Source organism: Gambusia affinis, linkage group LG20, assembly GCF_019740435.1.
Source record: "Gambusia affinis linkage group LG20, SWU_Gaff_1.0, whole genome shotgun sequence".
NCBI lineage: Eukaryota > Metazoa > Chordata > Actinopteri > Cyprinodontiformes > Poeciliidae > Gambusia > Gambusia affinis.
Window position 1 is genome coordinate 22,330,709 of NC_057887.1, and position 23,173 is coordinate 22,353,881.

At 37.3% G+C, this 23,173-nt stretch overlaps 1 protein-coding gene across 1 annotated transcript; it reads right to left on the reverse strand.

Moving 5' to 3' along the window:
- Nucleotides 1-2,274: 2,274 nt before the first annotated feature.
- On the reverse strand, nucleotides 2,275-22,240 carry LOC122822726 (alpha-1,6-mannosylglycoprotein 6-beta-N-acetylglucosaminyltransferase B-like). Its single transcript, XM_044101585.1, has 18 exons — nucleotides 22,155-22,240; nucleotides 21,869-21,915; nucleotides 21,078-21,196; nucleotides 18,431-18,557; nucleotides 16,952-17,118; nucleotides 14,423-14,487; nucleotides 13,192-13,365; nucleotides 12,929-13,093; nucleotides 11,867-12,036; nucleotides 11,198-11,329; nucleotides 10,939-11,072; nucleotides 8,816-8,949; nucleotides 8,314-8,469; nucleotides 8,068-8,214; nucleotides 6,442-6,558; nucleotides 5,967-6,041; nucleotides 4,733-4,893; nucleotides 2,275-3,553 (listed from the first exon to the last, which is right to left on the reverse strand). The coding sequence occupies exons 2-18, from the start codon at nucleotides 21,892-21,894 to the stop codon at nucleotides 3,385-3,387; spliced, it is 2,238 nt and encodes a 745-aa protein (XP_043957520.1). The 5' UTR covers nucleotides 21,895-21,915; nucleotides 22,155-22,240; the 3' UTR covers nucleotides 2,275-3,384.
- Nucleotides 22,241-23,173: the final 933 nt, after the last annotated feature.

The window sequence follows — 23,173 nt, forward strand, 5'->3', positions numbered from 1 at the left end:
TGCTAGAAAAAATTACATTTTGAGATTTATCTCAGAAGCTTTTGAGAAAAGAAACAAGAACATTTCTGAGTTTCAACAGTTTGAAAATTTCCTAGAAAAAATAAATAAATCTTGAGAATAATCAAAGATTTTCTAGAAAAACCTTGGACATTTTGAAGTTTAAAAATTGAAATTCTGCTAGAAAAAGCTCAGAAAATAAAAATTTTCAGGTTCTCTGTGTTGTGGTTGGAACTGGTTTTGAACCTTTAGTTTGAACTCTCTGCTATCAATCCCGGGGAAAAGAGCCACAGCCTTTAAAATGGCACAAAGCGTGTAACTCATAAACTAATGTGACTCATCTGAAAGTGACACATTATTTCCCACAAAAATCCCTCGTTCTAGAGAAACTCCCGGAGCCAGATTTCCCTTTTTTCTTCCCACAGCTGCAGCTAAACTCTGTCGTCTCTGGAGCTTCAGACGTTCGGGCAACGTTTGCTTCTGACGCGGCCAAATAAAATCCCCAGATTCTCCGGAGGTCGTCTGAAATAATGTTTTCACCCAGTTCGTCTTGCTGACGCGACACTGAGAGGCCTAATTCCTGAGTGACAACATATTTTGGTTACATGGAGTGAAATGAGACAGAAAATGTGTCTTTTTCTGCCAGTCAGCATTAATCAGAGTCGTTTCCAAGTGAGAACAAAACTCCCACACCTAAAATAAATGCAGTTTTAGGGATTTTTTGGACCTTTCTTTGCTAACAGCTGCGCCTTGTAGCGCAGCAGCCCATCACTGTTCTTTTTGATGTTATCGAGGATGAGAAAATCCCTGTTACTAAGGAAATGCTCACTTTAAAAAGACAAAAAAATTAATTCATTAATTAAATTCCAGTAAAACTGGAATAAAGGTTGCATGTTTCCACTTATTGGAGAAGACCCTGAAAGCTGCAGGTCATAATCAGGGATAATACGTGAGCAAAATAAGTAATTTGTTATGATCTGAATTATTTCCAGTTCGATAACTCAAGAAAGCATAATTTGTGCCGTCACCTCTTGACTTTTAAATAGGCGCTGGAAACACACAATCAGCCTTTCTGCCTCCTAGCAGGGGACTTGGACTCAAACCGACCTCTGGGGTTTAGAAAGTTAAACACGGTTGGGAACCGTTGGCTTTCCTGACAATATAATCACTGTCACATGGCTGCAACCACTCGAAGATATCCAAAGGTTATCCGTGATTCACTCGGATAATAAGCCTCATCGTTTAGCCTGTCAGCCGCTCTGCTTTGAGGCCGGCAGGAAACCGAACCGCTGCCACGGAAAAAACCGACTGACACAATCAGAACCAACAACCAACTGTTGAGCTGTGAAAACTTTTCAAATTTCACCAACTTTAAAAGCAGAACTGCTTCTAAAACCCGATTTTAAGTGTTAAATTGGAAAGTAAAATTTGTTTTAGGTCACATTTGATATATACACTGCAAAAAGCAAAATTTTACCAAATATTTTTGGTCTAGTTTCCAGTGAAAATGGCTTAGTACATTTGAAATAAGACAAAACTAACTTACCAGTACATTACTTTAAGTATCTAATTCTTGAATACTGATGAAAAAGTTCCAATGGCAGTTTATTTCACTTATTCCAATATATTTTCCATGTTTTAAGTTAATTTATCTGCCAAAGGAAGTAGCACTTTTTCATCAATACTAAGGAAATATTGACTGTAAAGAAGACTCTATGTCTTGATGAAAAATTACTTTTAAGTTAGTTTTTTTTATTTATTTCAAATGTCCTAAGATATTTGCACTAGAAACTAGAACAAAATTACTTGGTAAGATTTTGTGTTTTTGCAGTGCACAGCATGAAGTTAACATAGCTACTTTATTGTGATGCTACATGTGCCTGGAAGACACATGAAACTGCTCCTTTAAGTCACATTAGGAGGGTTCTGCGCTGTTGCCTAGCAACCACAGCCACGCCCTGCCCGTTACCTAGCAACCCAAGAGGAACTGAAGCACATTTGGTCCACAAGTTTCACTTTTACATGCATGTTCTGGGGGTGAGAGACACGGACTTAAAGTTTTATTGTGATATTTTGTGGTACCATGGCGACAATAATAACTATTTATTTTTTGGTAACTGTACGTCTGTGACCAGAAACTGCTCTTCGAAAAGCATTCCTATTTTTAATCCGCTTCTTTAGGACAGTAGTCACATAAAGAGGAAGAGTGAAACTGAACACGGAAACTGTAATTTAATCACATTTTCAAATTTATTGATATTTATTTATCCTCTCATTGCAAAACCAGTGAAGAAAAAATAAAAATAAAAAAACAATCCCAACAACATGGACAGTTTCAGGAGGTTTTAAGAATCATTATTTAGAATTTATTATGACAATAAATCAACATTTTTATCATGAGAAATTTATCACAATAAATGATAAACAATACAATAAATCCACACTCTAGTGCTGTACAATGGCTGCTGTTTTGATTTTGACCTACAATTTAGGCTGCATTCACACCAGCCCTGTTTAATCCGCTTTAATCCAACTTTAGTCCGTTTGCTTAGAAAGTCTGGTTCTTTCGGGGAGATGTGAGCGCAAAATCAGACCCAAAAAAAATCGAACTCTGGTCAGTTCGATTGGAGTGAACTCTGGTGCGATTCCAATGCATCTGTGAAGAGAAATTCTCCAACTGCTAAAATCTGAAGCCACTCCATTTTGGTTTATGTTTTGTAAAGAAGGAAGCTGCGCTCAGTGTCTTTCTCAGAGGTGTGTGGTGTCATTTGGTTCAGTGGTTCTTGGTGCAGCGCCTCCACTGGCCAGGAGAGGAACAGGTTTATCAAAGGATTTGGTTGGTTTGACACAGTGGAGGAAATGAGAACCGAAAATTTAACAGATGTTGCAGTTTTGGTCTCAAATCAAAGCGAGTCGTACAAACTTTCAGGTCTGAAAACACGCTTAAAAACCACTTGCTGCATTCTTGTTGGTTGCACAGGAGGCTCTACTTCTGCTTTTCAAAGACGTATGGTTGTACAACTGCTCATCTGTTTGCAGCCATTGCCGAGTTGGGGGTGTGGCCGGGAGCAGCTTATTTGGATTTAAAGTGACAGAGCCCTAAAACATCTCAAAATAGGTAGAACTGACCAGATTAAAATCTCATAATCAAAGAATAATTTTGGGGAAAAAATGTAATGAACATGTTTCGAAAACTTATAGAAAACTTTCATACATTGATTAAAAATCTGCTTCCTGAGTATTAATAGCAAGTGTAAGATCCTTTACCTGATTCGGTCAAATCCAGCCTCCAGATAGATTCTGACAAATTCTCTAAATCTTTGTCAGAATTCCCTCTGGCTGACGATTTTTCCTGAGTTCTTTCAAAGTCCTAATCAAAGCCCAAGCTTATTCATGGTGGCTTCTACAGGGACATAGTCTACGATGTGACGAGTCCGATCCGGCGCAGCTGAACAGCAGAGGCTCCTGCTGAAGGCCGCACAGCCGACCCCAAGGGCTGTAAGACGGAAACAAATGATTGACCTCCTGCACCAAGCTGGAGCAGCCTAGTCCAATCCTGAGAAACAAGCAAAAGTTCCTGAGTATTTCTGCTCCATCTTGACTTCTTTCATCGTCAGCTGCTTGTCGACAATGACTAGCATTGGTTTTAGCTGTTATGTTGTCAACATAACATGCTAAATCTTAAATCTATGCATAATGTATAAAAGAAACATGGATACTGTGCTTTGCTACTGATTGTCAATACAACAACTAGAAAATGTCAGGGGAAGGTTTTATTTTAAGATTAAGTGACGGAGAGGGAATTAGGTCAGTTATGCTAGCTTGACTATGACAACCTTAACATTTAGATGTGCTGCAGAATTTGGTGTGTTTCAGTTTGGTTAAAAAAAACAAAAAAAGGTGACCCAAACACCAACTCTGACAGATCATCAGCAGAGGGGGTCTTCAAAAGAGCTAATCATCTGACTAGCTATGTTAGTTAGCTTAGCTAATAGCAGCGGTAGCTAATCTACCACAGCGATCACTTATGAATAATCGCAAAATAAACAGAAGTCTAAAAACTGGATGTTCTGTTCTTTGTGTGGAAAATATTTGAGTGTTTTTTGTTGTTGAATCCTGAACCATAAAATGGTGGTGTTGTCAGTTGCTATGGCAACGGGTCTATGTGTAGCGTAGCCGACACAGAGTGAGAGAATAAAAGTGGTTTTGAGTTGATATTCAATTATTTTTCTGCATTATTTCAGCATTTAAGGCAACGCTGTAGCATGTTGCCTAACACCTTCATCTCCGGGTTGCATTTAGTTAACGGTTCTACCGCAACGGCGCCGCTGCGGACGGCGAGGAAAAGAAGCGTCTTGTATTGTCCGGATGTAAACACTAACCTGCATCGTGTCTGTAGTTGCGCAAACTGAAACTACGCAGATAAACTTGCTTGATGGAAACATGCCTATTTTGAACAAAAACTCACGTTTTTGATTAAAAAGTTTTTTTCTCTACGATGATGTGATTCCGGCTCCAGAACCTCGACCCGATCGGTTAAGTTGTGTTGTTGTTAACATTATCCACTTAAAACAAAAACTTTTTACCCTTATTACAAATAAAAAGTCTCCATCTTCTTTCATGCAACTTTATATCATTCTCAAATTGCAGTTTGGGGGCCATGAAAATTCAGTCAAAGGGCCACAAATGGCCCCCAACCCGCAGTTTGGACACCCCATGCAGTGAAACTCCTCACCTGGTGAACGTGTCGGGGCTGTTGAGGCGGTGAAAGAGAGCCGGGTCACAGGTGAGGGCGGAGCGCTGACACACCTCCACACAGGACCGACCCAGTGGACCCAGAAGAACCCTCAGAACCGGTTCTGGTTCCCACACAGCCGTGGAGTTACCACAGAAGTTCTGACAACGAGCGAACCCGAGCATTTAGTCGTTTTTATAGTGTTAGCTGAAGAAGATCTAGTGGATATTCAGTTCTTCTGCAGCCAACAATGAGAAAGCTGGAAACATTTGTTAATTCAAGCACTTTCAAGGTCAGTTTTCAAACTTTTCCAGAACCAGTTTTACAGATAATAACAATACAAATAAACTAAAAAAAACCTGTTTCAATTAATTTATTACTGCTAATAATAATGCCTTATTGATAGGATTTGGAAGTGAACTAAAATAAAACAAAATGTTACGTTTTGAAACGTCTTGTCTGAGAAAAAAAACACAAATTTAACAACAAAAAAAAAAACTAAATACCTAAATTTAACATATTAAATATAAAAAAAACTTTATTTCAATTACAAAGAACAAAAAAATCATTGACAAATTAGGAATAATAAATATTTATTACATTAGAATCCAAACAAATGCTGAAAGTTTCCAGTTCAAACTAAATCCTTAAACTAAATATACAAAAGAAAATTCACAAAAAGAATTTCTAAAAATTGATTTTGCTAAGTTTTCTGGCTTTTAATAGAAATAATTTTTAAACTTCTATCATATTATTTAAAATAAAAATTAAAAATTAAAATAAAATTGCAAGAATAAAGTCATAAATTCAGATTTTATTCTTAAAATATGATGGATTTATTGTCGTATTATTATGACTTTATTCAATATTATTTCAACTTTATTCACAATTTTATCTTAATAAAATTTTTTCTTAGCATGGCCCTAAAACTTTGTCATAATTTACCTTTGAACAGCAAGAAAAAAATTACTTTTTTATTTATTGTCTGAAAATTTCTGGTTTCTACCATAATTAATGTTTCAAAATGTGCAAAATGCTTTTAATCAAACATTAAAATGCACTTTATTACAAAACTGTGCAGAACAAATATCAAACACTTTATACAGAAATGAATCCAGTTTTCAACAGTTTCAAGCACCGTATGAACTCCGTCATAAGAAAGCTAAAACTGACCTACAATGTTGATTTCTAACATCAAAAACCTGAATTTCCAGGTGAATAGTTGTTTCTGTACCTGATGAGTGACGTAACGGCGCATCCGCTCCAACATTCCCAAGCAGGTGAACTCTGGAGGCGTGAACGGCTTCACCTGGAAAAACACGTAAACACACCTTTATGTGGGACGACTGGACCAAAACCCAAACAAGACCGGAAACTTATTGTTTGCTAACTCAAAGCAACAGCAGCAAAAACACTAAAAAATATCAAACTAATGGTAAAAAGAAAAATACTAGAACGTTTGTGTTGGCCTTAGCTACATTTTCAAAACCATTTTGCTTTCTGACAGTTTAAGCAAAATTATAAAAGCTTTATGGAGATAAAAACAGTAAGGAGAAAAAGGGGAAATTAAACAATATGGAAGCTCAATGGAGTCATAATTTAGGTGTTTTCAAAGATTTAATTTAAAAAGAAACGTAAAGTAATTCATAATGAACTGTTTAGCTGCTGAACTATGAACTATAATGTTTGGTCAGCAAACTCTTTGTTACCTTCGTTTTTAGGATGGACTGGACTGCTTCCCTGATGTCCGTCCGGTTGTTCATGTCCACAGTCCAAACGAACGGTTTACCGACGAAACGCTCAGAGTACGGGTGCTGTGAAGTGATCTGGCATTCAAAGTAATTCACCGTTTTTACCAAAACATCCAGACTAATTCATATTTACAGTTTAAAATTATTTTGGGTTTTCTGAAGTTTAAAATAACATAATCAAAAATAATTTAGTTTTTCTCAGCAAACTTTCATTTTAAAAATGTTGGCACCAAAGTAAAGAAAATGAGGATGGAACATAAGATAATTTGAATTTTTTTTTTGTTCCTGACCAGAATTTTGTTTGCATTATACATCACATAAATCTTTTAGAAACATTATAAATAAAGCTAAAAGCTTTCAGAAACCACAGTTTCACCTGTGAACATTACCTGTGCAAAGACTGAGGCAGCTGAGGTGAACAATGTAAATTTACAGAAGTTTTAGTGAAACAATAAACCCTTTGGCACGGGTTGGCCCATCTACAAAACCGGGAATTTCCTTGGTTTTTGCTTCCAAAACTTAAAAAAAAATAAATAAAAATATGGAAGAATATTAGGGCCACTGAAAAAAAAAGATTCAGATTTTTTTCTCAGAACTTAAGACTTTTTAAAATCAGAATTTTGACAAGAAAAGTCTGAAGTTTTGGGGGGTTTTTTGGTTGTTTCATCTACCAAATTTTTTTTATTTTAAAAAGTAGGTTTTTTTAATTCATTTTTTAAAAAATGTAATTATGATAAAATAATAACAAATTGTTATATTTAACTCCAACTGAAGTGCATTTTTTGGAAATCCAATGTATTAAAGAAGAAATTTAGGCACATTTTACTGAAAAAAACCAAACATATATAAATATATACTCAAGATTGTTTGGCACTACCAGAGCTCCATACAATGCCATTTTGATAAAGGTTTCTGGTCACTGATGCTCAACTCAAATGCTCAAAAGGTTTTTTTATCAGCTTCTAGCCAAGAGTCTGGCGTTGCCATGGTTACCAGATATGTTTACGTTTAACTAAAGGGAGGGGCAGCAATGAGTGCAGGGAAAAAAGAGCTAAAATCTGCCCCCAGTGTCTGGGACATGGGGTTCAAAGGGGCACATAGTTCCATTTCATAGCACAAATAAGTAACTATAATAACTTCCAAGTGTTATAAAAATCGTATACATGTCAAATATTACTGAAAAAACTGACTTTGCATTTTAATGCATTGAAATTGGGCCTCTGTCTCTTTAAGAAACGCTTGCTTTTTCTGAAACTCCGCCTCCAGGAAGTCATCACAACATTTCTCCTCCACTATCCCTTTGCCAACATTTTTCTCCAGTAACGAGCTCAGATGTTTCACCAGGCGTTTTCTAATTGCTGCTGGCTAGTCTGAAGGAGCTGAGGGGGAGGGGCTTAGCCTCAAAAGTGAAGCTTTAATCTCCATGGTTGCCATGGAGATTAAAGAATTTCTCAAACAAGCATGAAAGAGTCAAAGTAAAACTCCAGGTTTGTTTCATAACATGAAGTTAATAAAAGTAGATTTTACACAATTCTGCCCCTTTATGAACTGAATCAAAGTTTTTCCTCTGGGTTTTTGACCTACCTGTCTCGTTGTGGGCTTGCCTTTGTAGAAGCCGTCATTGTGGGACGAGTGTGGCGGGTCAAACCGCGGCTGGAGAAACATGCAGCCCAGAGCGACGGCCTCAACCGGAGCCGGACCCTCGTAGGGAAACCCGAGACCCACAAACACCTGCAGGGGGCAGCAAAACTCCTGCACTGGTGTTTTTTTGACTTTACAAATACTTTCTGTATGGAATATGTGGGGTTTTTTCTTTTTCTTTTATCTCACCTTTGCTCTGCGGAGAAGCTGCAGGAAGTTTTCCTGAGACAAAAGTCCGTGGTTTTTGACGAAACTGGGAAGACTGGAGGCGCGTCCTGGAGGCTGGTAGACTGTGCCGTGGATCTCCAGTTCCTGGCTGATCACCTCCAGATAGTCAGATTTACCCTGCAGAAATTCACATCAGGTTTTATGTGTATAGTGCCAAATCACTTGAGTGTTGAATATTTAATATTAGTAGTACTTACTGAACGCAGAAAAAGTTCAAATTTAGCATTTATTAGTTGCTTCACAACTGATTTATTCTCAGGAAACCTTCTCAGTCGTTTTCCGCTGATTAGCTGACAAAGTTTTGCGCGCAAATTTTTCTGAAAAATCGAATGCTTGTCTTTCATCATGTCTGAGCCTTAATTATCAAAAAGTACAAGAGCTGCACGTTCTGAAATGCAGGACAAAAAATATAGATTTTTTCCCCATAATCTTCCTGAATATTAGTGATCAGAAATCCTTTTACCTGCCACATGTATTCCTGTTTGCCGTAGACGACTGCTATGTTGTCTTTCTTGTAGGTTTCTGGCTTGAACTCGTCGTTCGTCTTCACCGCACCTTCACCAACGAAGCCCAGGAAGGAGTTATCAGGAGTATGAGCTGAAGATGACAGGAAACAGTCGCTGCGTTTCCATCACAAATGCGCGCAAAACTTTGTCAATAACCTGCTAATACCGAAAAAACACAATTTTGTAATTGCCGTGCTTCTGTTAAATAAAAAACACAATTTAAATCACTCGTAATAAGGTCGTTTACGCGATAAGTTATAAAAAAAACCATACAGCGCCGTTCTCCTCTAACTACTTCCTGTTGTTTTCTTCTTCGTGCCTTGCGCCAGTGTCAACATCCGGGTTTGGAACACGCGACTCGTGTTTCTGTCGTACTAATAGACCAATTTAGATCCGGACAAAAAAAACCTCCTCATCCTAGTGCCAAAACTTTTTACATTCAGCCTAGCAATTTAACATTTAGCAACTCATTGACAGACAAAATTTATTTTCTATAACTAAATAAATTCAGAAAGAAAAGTGTTAATTTTTACCAGGCCAACAGTTTCTTCACTAATTTCACAGAAAAGCGACATTTTTATTGGAATCTATTTACTAACAAGTCGACTTCTGAAAAGTAATTATTTGGATATTTCTTGTATTTACTCGCTTTGAACTCAAAAACCAAAACAACAAGAATAAAAATGTTAAACACAAAGCATAAAAAAAATTATCTGACTACATAAAATCCCTTTTGGCCGCCATTGGTGACAGTGTTTACTGCGACATCAAGCGAAGGAGCGTTTAAATTGATAATCTGTTGGAAGCAAACGATGCAGCATCAATCCTGTCAGCAGGAAGAGGAGCTTTGAATCCAAGCGCCGGGTGTTTGGACAGGCAGCAAAGGCGTTGGAGATGAGTATTTACTTTACACAGAGTTCGCCAGGAATGGTAGGAGGATTCATCCAAAACAAAACTTCCTGCTGGATCTTTTTTAATCGCCGACACCTGTCAGGGTCAAAGGTTGTTATGGAACGAAGAAGAAAGAAGAAACTTTGGTTTTCTGACTCTGTTGATATTTTTCTGGCTTTCTGCAAAGCAACATTTCTGTTGATTTTTGTTATCACTGTGCGTTTTCTTTCTTTTTCTTCCACATCCTTAACAAGCAGCTTTCTCTCTTTCCGCTCCGCAGGATAAATAAGCAAAACGTTCCAGTTTGACAAACGAAGAGGCGTCTCTCCACTCACTGCTTCCAGCTCGTCTCCATCCTCTGGCAGGTCGGGAATGATGGCGAGCAGAAATGTCGGAATGAAAGTTTTCAGTGAAATGCATCATAGGAAGATAAATAGAAGAATAGCCCTTGTAAAAGTTTTTATGTCCCCTTAAATGTTTTTGCATTTTGTAGCTTCAACGTATTTAATTTCTACTTAAAGACCATCAAAAAGTTGTATACAGTTGAATTGTAGAAAGAAAACAAAGTGTCTTGTTAATAATAAAGTCAGTGGGGAGAGAACAGGAGGAAAAATTCATTAAGGAAAAGCTAAGAATGCTAAATGTTTCCAAAGTTAACAAAAGAGCTAAACTAAAAGTTAGCTCCATTATAAGCACTTTAGTAGAACTGAGAATTTTCTACAGCTTTCATTCAGAAATAGATTATTTTCTTGCTATTGGGGAGGGAAAAATAGACAGATTGTGAGAACAAGATTGATTTAAGGGGGGGCTAAGTGTGCTAAACGTGTTCAAAGTTAGCAAAGAAGCCAAAAGAAAAATAGTTCCTATTAGCACTTTACCAGAAGTGAACTGAGGCCTTCCTGTAGCTTTCAATGAGCAATCGATTATTTTCTTGTTATTGTAGGACAAAGAGAGAGAGAACCTGAGGAAAATTCATTTGGGGGAAGCTAAGTGCGCTAAATATTTTCAAAGTTAGCAAAAGAGCTAAACTAAAACTTAGCTCTACTGTTAGCAGGTTAGCATAAGAATAGCCACCACTGAGAACTTCCTACGGCTTTCCTTTAACAACGAATTTCTTCTTGTCATTCCTTAATAAAAGCCACAGTCTGTGAGTGTTTGGCCCTCATTTGTCTCAGAGATGCTAACTTACGGAACATGGTCATATACTGCAGAGGTTGGAGCCCCCAGCTGCCCCACAGGGTTTTATATCCATGAAGATGTGCATAACTGGCCAAGTTAAAGGCCGGCTCTGTGCCGAATGAATCCAGGATCCTGAAACGACACCTAGCATGGTACATAAACAGTTATTTATATTTCAAAACCATCTATTTCAAACATATCACACACCAAAAGACTAGCAGGCAGCTAATAAGGTGTCTAATTTTGTGGTGAGAAGACTGGGTTCATACTGGTAATGCTGGAAAGCCAGTCCCATAGCTCTGTGGAGGTGGGCAAGCCCATGGTAATCTGTATAGATGAGGTCAAAGGTGAGAGGTCTCTGGATTGGACAGCTGCCCTGACCTGGAGCTGCACCTATCAGTCTGGACGAGTCACAGCAAAGGAACGACATTGTTAATGTTGTGTAGTTCAGACATTTTCAGGATGTTGAAAAGCAAACTGATTTATTAAAAAAGTCTGAAAAGTGAGACAGAGAATCTTCTAACAGCACATACACAAATATTCTAGACAAAGATAATCAAGTGGAAAAAATAACTGCACAGCATAATGTTGTGTTTTAATCAGACAAACCTACGAGACCCTTATTATGTTTCAGATCTACAGAGGATTACATTAAAATAAACATAAATACTAAATACAGTCATTAAAACAAAGCTTTGGCAAAAGGCATTGATGGGCACCGCGAGCTAAAAAGGCAGTTGCGCTAACCCATTAGCATTAATCGTATTCATTAGTTCTGCTAACGTACCACACCAACATGCTTTTCAGCTGAAGCTAATGCTAAAGGGCTAACTTCAACCATATTGATACGAAAGATTAGCTTCAGTTTTAGCTCATTTTCTCAACTGTTGGGCGCTAACTACAGGAAGATGATCATGTCGTGTTTGCAGAGGTGTGACCTGTGTAGTTGACGCTGTGAGGTGCTGAAGGTCAGGTTGTGTCCCAGGATGGTCAGACAGGCGCTCAGGTCGGCCCACTGGACCAGTTCTCCAAGAGGACCGCCTCGGTCCACCATCGCTTCAAAACGCTGACCAGCATCTCCAGCCAGAGCGCCCAGATAAAGCAGCACCTATGAGAGAGATTATTCATGGTACCAAAGATTCCTCTGTACAGTTACGGTTCCTCCTATTGTGCTTTACAGATGTTCTGTGTGTTGAAGGACAGCATTTGTTTTAGCTGCTAAATCTTAAACGTACACCTGATATACAGAAGAAGAAAGATACAGTTCTTTACTACTAACTGTCAACAATTACTAGTAATAACAAGATCTAAGACTATGGCATTCAGAGTTTTAATTACAGAAATAGCAAGAGAGAGGGAAGTAGGTCAGTTATGCTAGCTTGACTTTGACAACTTAACATGTAGATGTGCTGCAGAATTTGCTGTGTCAATTAAAAAAAATAAAAAATAAAAGAAAGGTGATCCACACACCTGCTCTGTGATAGATCATCAGTACAGCAGGAGTTTAAATTAGCTAATCAACCACAGCTGTGTTAGCTTAGCTAATAGAAGCATAGCTAATGTACCACAACAATCACTTATTAATAATCACAAAATAAACATCAGGCCTGAAAACATAAAACTGTAACGGAATGAATGTTCTGTTCTGTATGTGGGAAATGTTTGAGTGTTTTATTGTGTTGAATCCTGATACGCAAGCGGAGCTGTTGTCAGTCAGTTGCTATGGCAACGAATCTTCGTGTAGCGTAGCAGACACAGAGAGCGAGAAAAAGAAAGGATATGAGTGATTTTGAGTTGCTCTTAAACGGGTTTTCTGCGTTATTTTCCCGCTGGATGTGGCGCACTGCGCTAAATGAATAATATCTACATCTCCAGGTTTCATTTAGTTCACAGAGTTGTTCTGTCAGCGCAGCGCGGCTATTGCTTATGGATGGTAAGTTAAAGAATTGCCTTTTTTGCCCTCCATGTGCTAAAAATGTCCGTCCTTATCCGAACTGCACCTTCATCTGAGGTGAGACCGTCTTGCTCCTATACGACTTCATTCCTCTCCCGGCCCAAATCCAACTTTCAGACATCCTCTCCACTCTGGACCGGATGAACTTCACCGCCGGGCTGCTGCTGCTAATCACCTCATATAGCGGACTGAGAGAGTCCCGTAAGGAGGCCTGCGAATTACCAAACCAAAAGACACACACAAAAAAAAAACAACAACTCCACATCTTCTATGAATCTGTAAACTGGATCTTAGCTTGAATAGAAATACCTGCTTCGTATAAGAAGGAGTTCTGTGACGCCATGATGCTGCTGTGTGGTTCCGCCCAGGTCGGGTTGGGCAAAAGTCTTCCACCTGACTCAGATACACCAAAATGGAGCAGGTGGAGCCATCCACCCCGTAAAAAGCGTAACAGGAGTCTGACTGCCACCGCGCTCTCAGGAACTGCCACAGACACATCAAAAAGGCTGAATTAAATATTTGCATTTAGTTTATACAAGAAAATATAAAAGATACGACGGAGACCAGCGATTATTTTAATCATTTGATGATTAATCGGATAAAGAATTGTATCAGCTTTTATCTGGATTGTTTACATTGTTTCAAATACTTCTGCAACGAGGGGAAATTCTAACTACGAGGAAAATATGCAGAACAATGAATGCTGCCGAAAGCAAAACATGGTAGTGGCAGCAGCATGATGTGGGGATATTCCTGTTCAGCATGTAATGGGAAGTTGGTCAGATTTCATGGAAGATGGAAACTAAAGCGGATTGTCCAACACCACAATTAAATATTTAGCTCCACGCAAAATAGTTAGTTAGCAAGCTAAATACTTAGCTTCAAATGAAGCAAGCTAGATATGTAGCTTGAAGCTAAATATTTACTTAGCAAGTTGAATATTTGACTCAAACTAAATATTTAGCACCAAAAATAAATATTTAGTTGGCCAGTGAAATAAATAGCTTGAATTTAAGTTTGTAATTTGAAGATAAATATTTCACTTGTAAACTAAATAACTATCACTAGACTAAATACTTAGTTTGAAGCTAAATATTTAACTTGCTAATAAATTTTTTTTTCTACCAAGTTAAATATTTAGCCCAAAGCTAAACTATAAATTTGTTTACTAACGAAATATTTAGCTCACCACATGTTTAGCTCGCTGAATATTTAGTTTATTTAGTTCACTAATTAACTTGCTAAATAAATGTTTAGTATGAATCTCTGACATTCATAGATAATTGTAGCGAGAAATGCTTTGAGTGAAAAAAGTTTTATAAATTCAGTCCAGCAAATTTTTCCAGATTTAAAAAAAGATTTAAAACCATTTGTTCACAGTTCACTTTGTGTTGATCTGCCTCAAAAAATCCCAATAAAATCATGGCTGTAATGTGACAAAATGTAAAAACTGTGCTGGTTATGATTGTCCAAACTTCAAAATTATAAAAAACACTTTTACTACAAAACTCTGCAGAGTAAATGTTTTACAGCCTCTCACCTCCACCTTCTCTGCACACGCTGGGTAAGCCGGATCTGTCGGCACCTCACACTTCTCATTAAGTCCTGCAGGGAAGACGGGAACAAAAGCAACATTGTGCGATTGCTTTAACTTTGATAAACAACGTCCTGAATGAGAAGTGCATGAGCGCTGCCATGTCTGCGACTGGCATCGCAGCCGCTTTCCCGTAAACCGCCCAGCATCTCCAGCCAACGTCAATCAACACACACACACACACACACACACGCACACACACACACACACACACACACACACACACACACACACACACACACACACACACACACACACACACACACACACACACGCACACACACCTGCTTCTTACCAAACATCCCCATTTACACTGGGAGCCACAGCCAAAACACACAACTGTGACTGTAAAGAAACGTCTTAAAACTAAAGAAAAACGATAAGAAAACCAGGAGAGGCGGGACTTTCCTTACTGGAGAAACAAAGTACGAGTGGACGAGCTGGTGAAAGGAATCCTGGGTAATACGGTGTTTTTTTAACCTTTTTTATGGGTGTGAGGTAATATTTGCGGGATGCATGTTTCTGCTCTGCACGCTCACATATTAATCAGAATAAAACTCTAGTTAAAGTAGCAAAACTTCAACATGTTTTTACTCAAGTAAAAGTAAAAAGTTTTTGATAAAAACTCAACTGAAGTACAGAGTAACTGATGAAAACATCATTTAATATTTAAAACTTACTTCACTAGATGTAACTAATGAGAGAAGTGAAGTTATGTGGAAATGTTGGTATTTTAAGGATGAAAATTGAAAAAAATCATTTAGGTAACATAATTATAAAATAAGTATTTGGAAAAAATATTTTCTTACTGTGGCCCTACAAAATAAAACAAAAGAAACATTTTCCAAATAATTTTTTTTTCAATATAAGACGTATGAAACTTTAACAAAAAGTGGTGAATTTTGGCTAAACTTGTTTTTCATTCAGTGGGTAGAAAATCCAGAAATGTTACTCACGTAGAAGCAGCTGTACTTCATAATAAAGTTACTCAAGTAAAAGTATTATGGAGTCCTGGTAAAAATACTCCTTAAGGTACAAATAAACATAATTAATTATGACCAAACCCTGGGTAAAAGAGTCTCAGCAGGGCAGCAGATGTTTGGTTAAACGTTTTTCCGCTTTGGGACTTTTTAAACGTCTATTTCAGGATTTCGTCTTAAAACGCCACCTGAGTCCACTGACCTTTGACCCCCAGTTCGTACGCTGTAGCGAACCTGTCCTCAGGCTGTAAAGTCAGTTTTCTTTTGGGTTTAAACCTGCTGCTGAGATGTTTACAGTTTTTGAAACAGTCACTCATTTTCTCAGCTGAAACACTTTAAAATAACAAAATAAGTATAAAAACACAAAGTTTCAGAAATCAGAAAACATTTCAGTCTCATATCATCTGAATCGATCAGATTGTTTTAAATACGACCACAACCAACAATTGTTTTAGTAATCAGTTAATCTGAATTGTTACATAAGTCTTTTCTAAGCAATATTAGAAATACATTAAAAGATGCAAATAAATTAATCATTATTTTCCTTTTTTAAATAAGAAAATAAATATTTTATTGCCTAAAATGCATTTTTGTTGTTTTTCTGTAGGGGATTTGAAACTTTAACACTGGAGGAATTTTAAATGGAAAATGTGGATTTTTGTGCAGCTTTGGCTTCATTATTGCTCTGAATGTTGTTATTTCAGTAAATTGAGTCTTTTTTGAATCTGTAAGTTCAAGTTAACAATTAATCGATTACTAGAATGTGCCAAACGTTTTATCAGAATAATCGTTTTGATTAATGAGAAGGAAACAAAATAATTTTCCTGTAATTGGTTTGGGAACTTTGTGTTTTTAATTATTTTCCATCCATTCTCTTTCTGTAAAAGTTTTGCTTTTAAACCAGCAATAAAAATAAAATGGTGGATGTTTAAAAATAACACATTTTCTTGTTGCAGGTATTTGTTTAGTTAGTTTTTAGCTGGGCTGGATTTTATTTGTATTACTAATAAAAGTGGACTGAATGATAACAGACACTTTGTCAATTATTGCTTCTAAAAATGTAAAATAAAAATTCCTCTCTATTACAATTTATGCTCCGTTTTTCTTTAGTTTGTCACATAAAAATTCAGAATAAGTGTTTTTGTAGGAAGTCATAAAAACGTTAAAGTGGTATGAATACTTTCAGGAGATATTTTTCTACATTTCAGGATGAATTTTAACGTAAATTTTCACATTAAGATAAAAAATAAGCTACATTTTCAAATTTCCTTCTTAAAGTGTTTCAAAAACTAAAAGTTCTGGTTATAAATTCAACCTAAACTTAATTTATGCTTTCTACATTTTTGGATTTTACATCTGAAAAATATTTATGAATAAATAAATACACTTTATTCACTCAAATTCTGACCAGTAGAAATAAACACTTAGATGAATTTCCAACTGAATGATGAATGAATGAATTGTTTCCTAAATAAATAATCATCAGAACTCAGACCTGTGCTGTTATACGGTCTGATGTAAATGTGTGGAGTGGAAGCCTGATGATGATGATGATGATGATGATGATGATGATGATGAAGGGTGAGCTGGTCGAGTCTCTGAGACACTTTCTGCAGCTCCGTCTCCACCAGCTGGGCCAGTCCCTGCTGGTCTTGTCTGAAGCTGGAAGACAGACAGAAGCCCACAGGAACAGTCGATAGTTACGTAAGTGGCACAGATGGTGAGTTTTTGTTGCTTCGTTTGTTTGTTTGTTTGGGTCTCAAATGAAATGATCTAAAAACAATCAAAACGCTTAAAAAATCCCAAAAAGTTCATGTTTTCTGGCATCTGGAAAATGAGCCATTTCAAAAACCTCCCAATTGTTGAACCAAATTTGACTGGCACTTAGCAACAGTTACCTAGCAACCCCTCTTAGGTAACCTAGCAACTCAAGTCGAGCTGTACAATGGCTGCTGGAAAAAAAACAAGCATTTTGTTTTTGACTTACCATCCAGAAACCACTTGCTGCATCGTTGTTGCTTGTGCAGGAGGCTCCACTTCTGCTTTTCGAAGATCTACGGTTGTATAATTGCCCACTTGCAAATTTGAAGTATAACTAATCCCCAAAATAACTTTATTTTTTTGCAGATAAATTGTCTAAATTAATCCTTATCTATATATTTCCATGCAGATTGTGGTATTTTCATGAAAATGAGCTTAATTTCATCTCAGTGCTGCCCTCTTGAGGTTGAATGGTTGCTACTGCAGGTGGATTTTCCAATTGGTTACAATGGAAAAGTTTGGTTGATGATGACACTCTCTTCTCCCACATGACAGAACTGATTCTTTCACTTGTTGTCACCATTAAAATCTCCAGTAACAGAAATAATAACCACCATAATTGTGGCTTTTGCAAGAAGTAAAAAAAAGTAACTAAATAAAGCAACAAGTTGGCAACAGTGCGTCTTTTGTCCTATTACTCCACTCACCCAGCCGCTTGGCCACGCCCCTTTGTGTCAGTTGGCCCCGCCCACTTTTTGATTTTGCCAAATTTGTGTGTGGGCGGGGCTTCTGTTTCACAATGAATTGAATTAAACTTTAAAACGTAAAACAATGAAGCCCTCTTTACTGTGACTGATGTCTCCTTTTAGAAATCAGGTTTTTATCAATAAGAGAAACGTTTTTTCAGTGAGTCAGAGGTCATTTTGACAGGTGCACACTGGAGTAGAGGCTTTAGCTTTTGACAACATGGATTTATAAAATTAAATTAAGTTAGCAGGTCGTTCTGTGACACATAAAACAGTAAAAATGTTATGTTTTGTGATAAAGCAAAGAAAATTAAAAATCAAGCTAATACAAACCTTTCTCTCAATAATAATAGAACTTTCACCACAACATTTGAAAACAAACACAGCAAAAACTAGTGCAGCACAGGATTAAATACAAAATAAGTTCCTTCAAAGGGCTTTTCTTGACATGTTGAGGGGAAATGTACCTCTGCAGCAGTAAACTGAGATCATTCCTGTTGGCCTGGGTTTTATCTGTCTTACTGCTCAGTTTCTGCACCTGAGCGTTCAAGGCCTCCAGTCGAACCGCCAGCATGTGGAAGCGAAAATCATCGCCTGGAACATGAAGAACAGACAGACAGTAATCACACTTATTTAACTTATAACAATACATTTTTACCAGTTACAAGTGAAATAATCTGCCAATGGACAAGTCGTTTCTTTTTACTAATATTAAGAAATTATTTACTTAAAATAAGCTCCTATACTTTGCTGAAAAGTTAGTTTTGTATAATTTTAAGCTCACTAAGATATTTGCACTAGAATTAGACCAAAAACTACTTGGTGAAATTTTGTGTTTTTGCAGTGTAACTGCTGTTTCTTTTAACAGATTCACTGAAAAGTATTTTTGGTCCAATTCTGGTGTAAGTAGCTTAATGCAGTTGAAACAATACAAAGCTACGTTAACAGTAACTTTTCATCAAAATATAGGAGCTTCAAAGATAGTTTTGTCTTATTTCATTAAAATATCTGCACTGGAAGTTAGACCAACAGTACTCGGTAAGATTTTGTGTTTTTGAATTGAAGTCTTGTTGACAAGTTTTCAGTGAAATAAATAATTTCAAAAACCAACGTTAAGTTGAAAATCTGTTTGTAATTTCTCCCAGAGACAGAATGAAAAGACATTTGGTGATAAATTGGAGCTCATTCATCAACGTCTTTTCTGTCGCAGTTTTTCCTTCATGTGTCGCCTGAAATTTCCAACAAACCTGTTTCTGACAGGCTCTTTGTACACAAGTTGAGGTGGGCAACTCAACGCACGAAGTTGTGGCCGAAGAGCAGCGGTGGGTTCCACTGTCTCTTGGAAACAAATTTCGTAGAATAGGACCGAAAAAAGACGGGAATGTTTGGATCAAATATCATTTTCCAGAGATTGTGAGTCACTAGTGGCCACCATGTTTCAGTTTCTCACACAAGCCATTTTGTTTGTTCAAATGTTAAAAGTCCATCGTGTTTTAAATGTTCTGAAAATAGCTCACGCACGCTAAAACCAAGATCTAACCAAGTGTTTTTGTTTAGTTTCTGGTACAAATATCTTATATTTAGATATTTAGAAGTAACTTTTCAGCAGAAATATGAGCTCATTAAAATCCTTAATATTGATGAAAAGGTTCTAGTTTCACTTCCATATTATTCCACTTATAAAAATGTCTTATCAGTGAAATAATTTGCCAATGGAACTAGAACCGGTTGCTAGGCAACGGGCTGGGTTTGGCCCAGAAGTTTTTCATCAAGATTAAGGAATTATGAGCCTAAAACAAGCTGCTATATGCTGCTGAATAGTTACTTGTAAGTTAATTTTGTCTTATTTAAAGTGTTCTAAGATATTTGCAACAGAAATGAGACCAATAGAATACTTGGTTAGATTTTGTGTTTTTGCAGTGTGGAGAAGTATTTTACACACAATTAAGCTCCTTAAACTTGTTAAGGAGCTTAATAGCTTAAAAAACCAAATGTATTTTCTTTGTTTAAGTGAACTATTATGCTTCCTTTAACAGGTTAGGATGGATTATGGCCTATACAAAACATGTTCATTTTGCACAATATGATTATTATATTTTAGTCTCTTCAGTTCTGCCTATTTTGCTGTTTTAGGGCCTCTATCACTTTAGATCCAAATAATCTGCCGCTGGCCACACACCCCAGTTCAACGTTTTGGACAGGAAAATGGTTCCCAACAGATGCGCAAACCGTACATGTTTGAAAAGCCGAAGTGGAGCCTCCTGCGCAACCAACTAGCATGCAGCAAGTGGTTTCTGGATGGTGAGTCAACAACAAAACATTTTGTCTTTTCCAGCAGCCATTGTACAGCACATACAGCAGTAAAACCAGCTGACCAAATGTGCTGGAACTCTGCTTGGTTGCTAGGTAACGGGTGGAATTCTGCTGGTGTTGCTAGGTAACGGCACAGTGCCTGCTGATTTGTGACATTACATTAGAAGGTTTTTGAAACATTTTCCAGACACCAAAAACCGTGAACCCATTGCCATAAAACTGCTGGGATTTTTTTTTTAAGTGCTTCGTCTGTTTTTAGAAACAAATGGAAGTGCAAAAAGGTACAAAATGTGAACTTTGTATAAAAGTTCCCCTTTAATAAAACCAATTCATTTCCACAGTAACAGGTTTACATTTAACTTGTTAAATTAATGAACCAGATCTGGACGTGACAAGCTCCCCAGTGTGATCAAAAACATCCTCATTACACCAGAAACTGGTTTCTCTGTTTCAAACACAAAGCTCTTCATCATTCATGCTTTTCCTCGTTGGAGAAACAGATCAGCAACACAACAGTATTTTGGTTTAGAGTCGACCACAAACCCACAGCTGTCAGGCGAAGGAGGATAAATGAGCGTAAGGACCCACCGCGAACTGTGTACAAATCTTCACCTAACACTTTGGAGAACCGGTTTTAATCCTGCCCGTTTAAAAATACATCAAACATTTTATATTGTATGTTTAGAAAGTCTCAGCTGCAAATCCAAATTTTCTGCTCAACTGTTCTTGGGTGTGTGTGGGAGAGCGGCAGGGTGTGTGTGTGTGTGTGTGTGTGTGTGTGTGTGTGTGTGTGTGTGTTACTCTTCTCATCAGGTGACTTCCCAGCAGCAGTTTCACTCCTGGTCCTCTCAGGTGGCACCCAGAGGCTCTGCAGCAGCAGGGTGACCACAGACACGCACAGGCAGAGCACCAAGCAGCCACTAGAGGGCGCAGCACGAACTCAAAATGAGAGAGAATCAAAATGTTGACACTCGTCCCTGATTTTTCACTTTTGGTCCGAATACAAAATAAAATTCTGTGCTGTGTATTGAGGTCGGCTTACTCATGTGGATTTTGACTTAGATTGACAAAATTAGAGTTCTAAGTTTAAAGTCAAAATTTTGAGAAAAAAATTCTAAGAAAAAAATCAAAACTCTGAGAATCCTGACATTAATATCAGAAATATGAGGGGAAAAAGTCAAAATTCTGAGACCAAAGTTAAGATTCTGAGGAAAAAAAATAAAACCACTGGGGGAAAAAGTCACATTTTGAGAAAGAAAATCAAAAGTCTCAGAAAAAGTATGAATTCTGAGATTAAAGTCAAAATTTTGATTACCACTGGAAATCAAATCTACCTTCAGGAATAAATAAAGTAAACTGAGTGAATATCAGAAATCTAAGAAAAAAATCAAAATTTGAGAAAAAAAAAATTGCCAGTATTTTATTTATGTATTCTTTATTTGGCCCTAATCCTCTTCCATAAAAACCAGGTGAGATTCAAAGACCTTCACAAATCTAAAAACAATATTGCCCAACACAACTGTGAGAAGACTAGAGATCTTAATGGGATCCAGTTGTATCAGATTCTGGTCGTGTTCAAAGAAATGACTCACCTTCGAGGCCGCAAAGCAACTCGCATCGCGTCCGGCTTCCAGAATCTCTGCCAAAACAACAAAAAAGTCTCTGAATTCATCCTGCTGAGTTGTTGTAATCCAAAGGCTGAGGGTCACAGATTACACAAAACTGATCAGTGTTTCCATGAATTGCGGTTCAAACGAGCAGCTTTTTAACACAAACAATTTTCTCTGTCATCAATTTGTTCTTCTAAGACTGAAATAGCAAAACACACACACACACACACACACACACACACACACATACACATATCCCTACACTCACCTCCTTGAGTCTTTGTCCAAGAAATTTTGTTGGTACAAAACCACACAGAAACAAAAAGAACAGAAACAAATCTGAGTCTGAGAATCTTCTTTTTTTTTCTTTTAAGTCTTTTTTTTACTCCGTCTTTGGCCCTGCCTTTTCTCTAACCCATAGCCTATGAGAGGGCATCCTATGGTTTCCGTGGCAACCGCGCTCCCCTTCAGTGGAAACAATACCCAGAGTGGCACTTAGGTCTTTCAAGGAAACAATGGAGCCCACGCCAGCGGACGGCAGCGTCTTTCAGTCTCAGTGCTGAGACGAAAGGCTCGGCCGCTTATTAAAATGGAGAGTTTGGCTCTTCATGAAGCAACAAAACAGAAAGCAAGACGACAACAAAGCAAGAAATACTCAAAAAGTGCAAAGTTGAAATTCTGACTTAGGTTAAAGTTAGAATCTACAGTGACAAATTCTTCACTTATTTCTTATGTTTTGATGTTTTATCTGATGACTAGACAAGAAAATATGTTATTTAACCCTTTTTTATTGCATATGTTAAAAAATATACTTACAACATCTAGCATGATGTCAAAACATTTATTTTACATATTAAAGATATTAATTTATCCACCTGACATCTTATAACATGAATAATACAAACAACTAAACTTATAAATAGTTGATCCATCAATATCAATTTAATTTTAATTAGAATAGATTAACAATCATTATTTATTTAAATTTCAGGGGGAAACCAAAAACTAGCATCAATACAAAAAAAATATATTGTTTACATCCGGAAGTTTCGCGCATGCGCACAGTGCTGGATGGCGAAAGGGATTCTTTTACTTGCCGGCCGCGCTAACGCGGTATTACGTTAACAAAATGAGACCTGGAAATGTAGGTATTATTAATTTAGTTGGTAGTTCGCCACCTAAAAGGAAAATAACACAGAAAAAAACGTTGAAGAATCACTCAAAACCACTCGTAATCTTCGCTTTTCTCGCTATCTGTTTCAGCTCTGCGCGTGAGGTCTCGTTGCC

Bases quoted from the DNA above. Each gene is read 5' to 3' on its own strand.
- LOC122822726 (XM_044101585.1), bottom strand. From the start codon at position 21,894: ATGCGAGTTGCTTTGCGGCCTCGAAG. The intron at 17,119-18,430 runs GTACATTTCCCC...TCTGTCTTCCAG, and splicing joins CTCAGTTTACTGCTGCAGAG to CTTCAGACAAGACCAGCAGG. The intron at 14,488-16,951 runs GTCTGAGTTCTG...TCTTCCCTGCAG, and splicing joins CAGACCGTATAACAGCACAG to GACTTAATGAGAAGTGTGAG.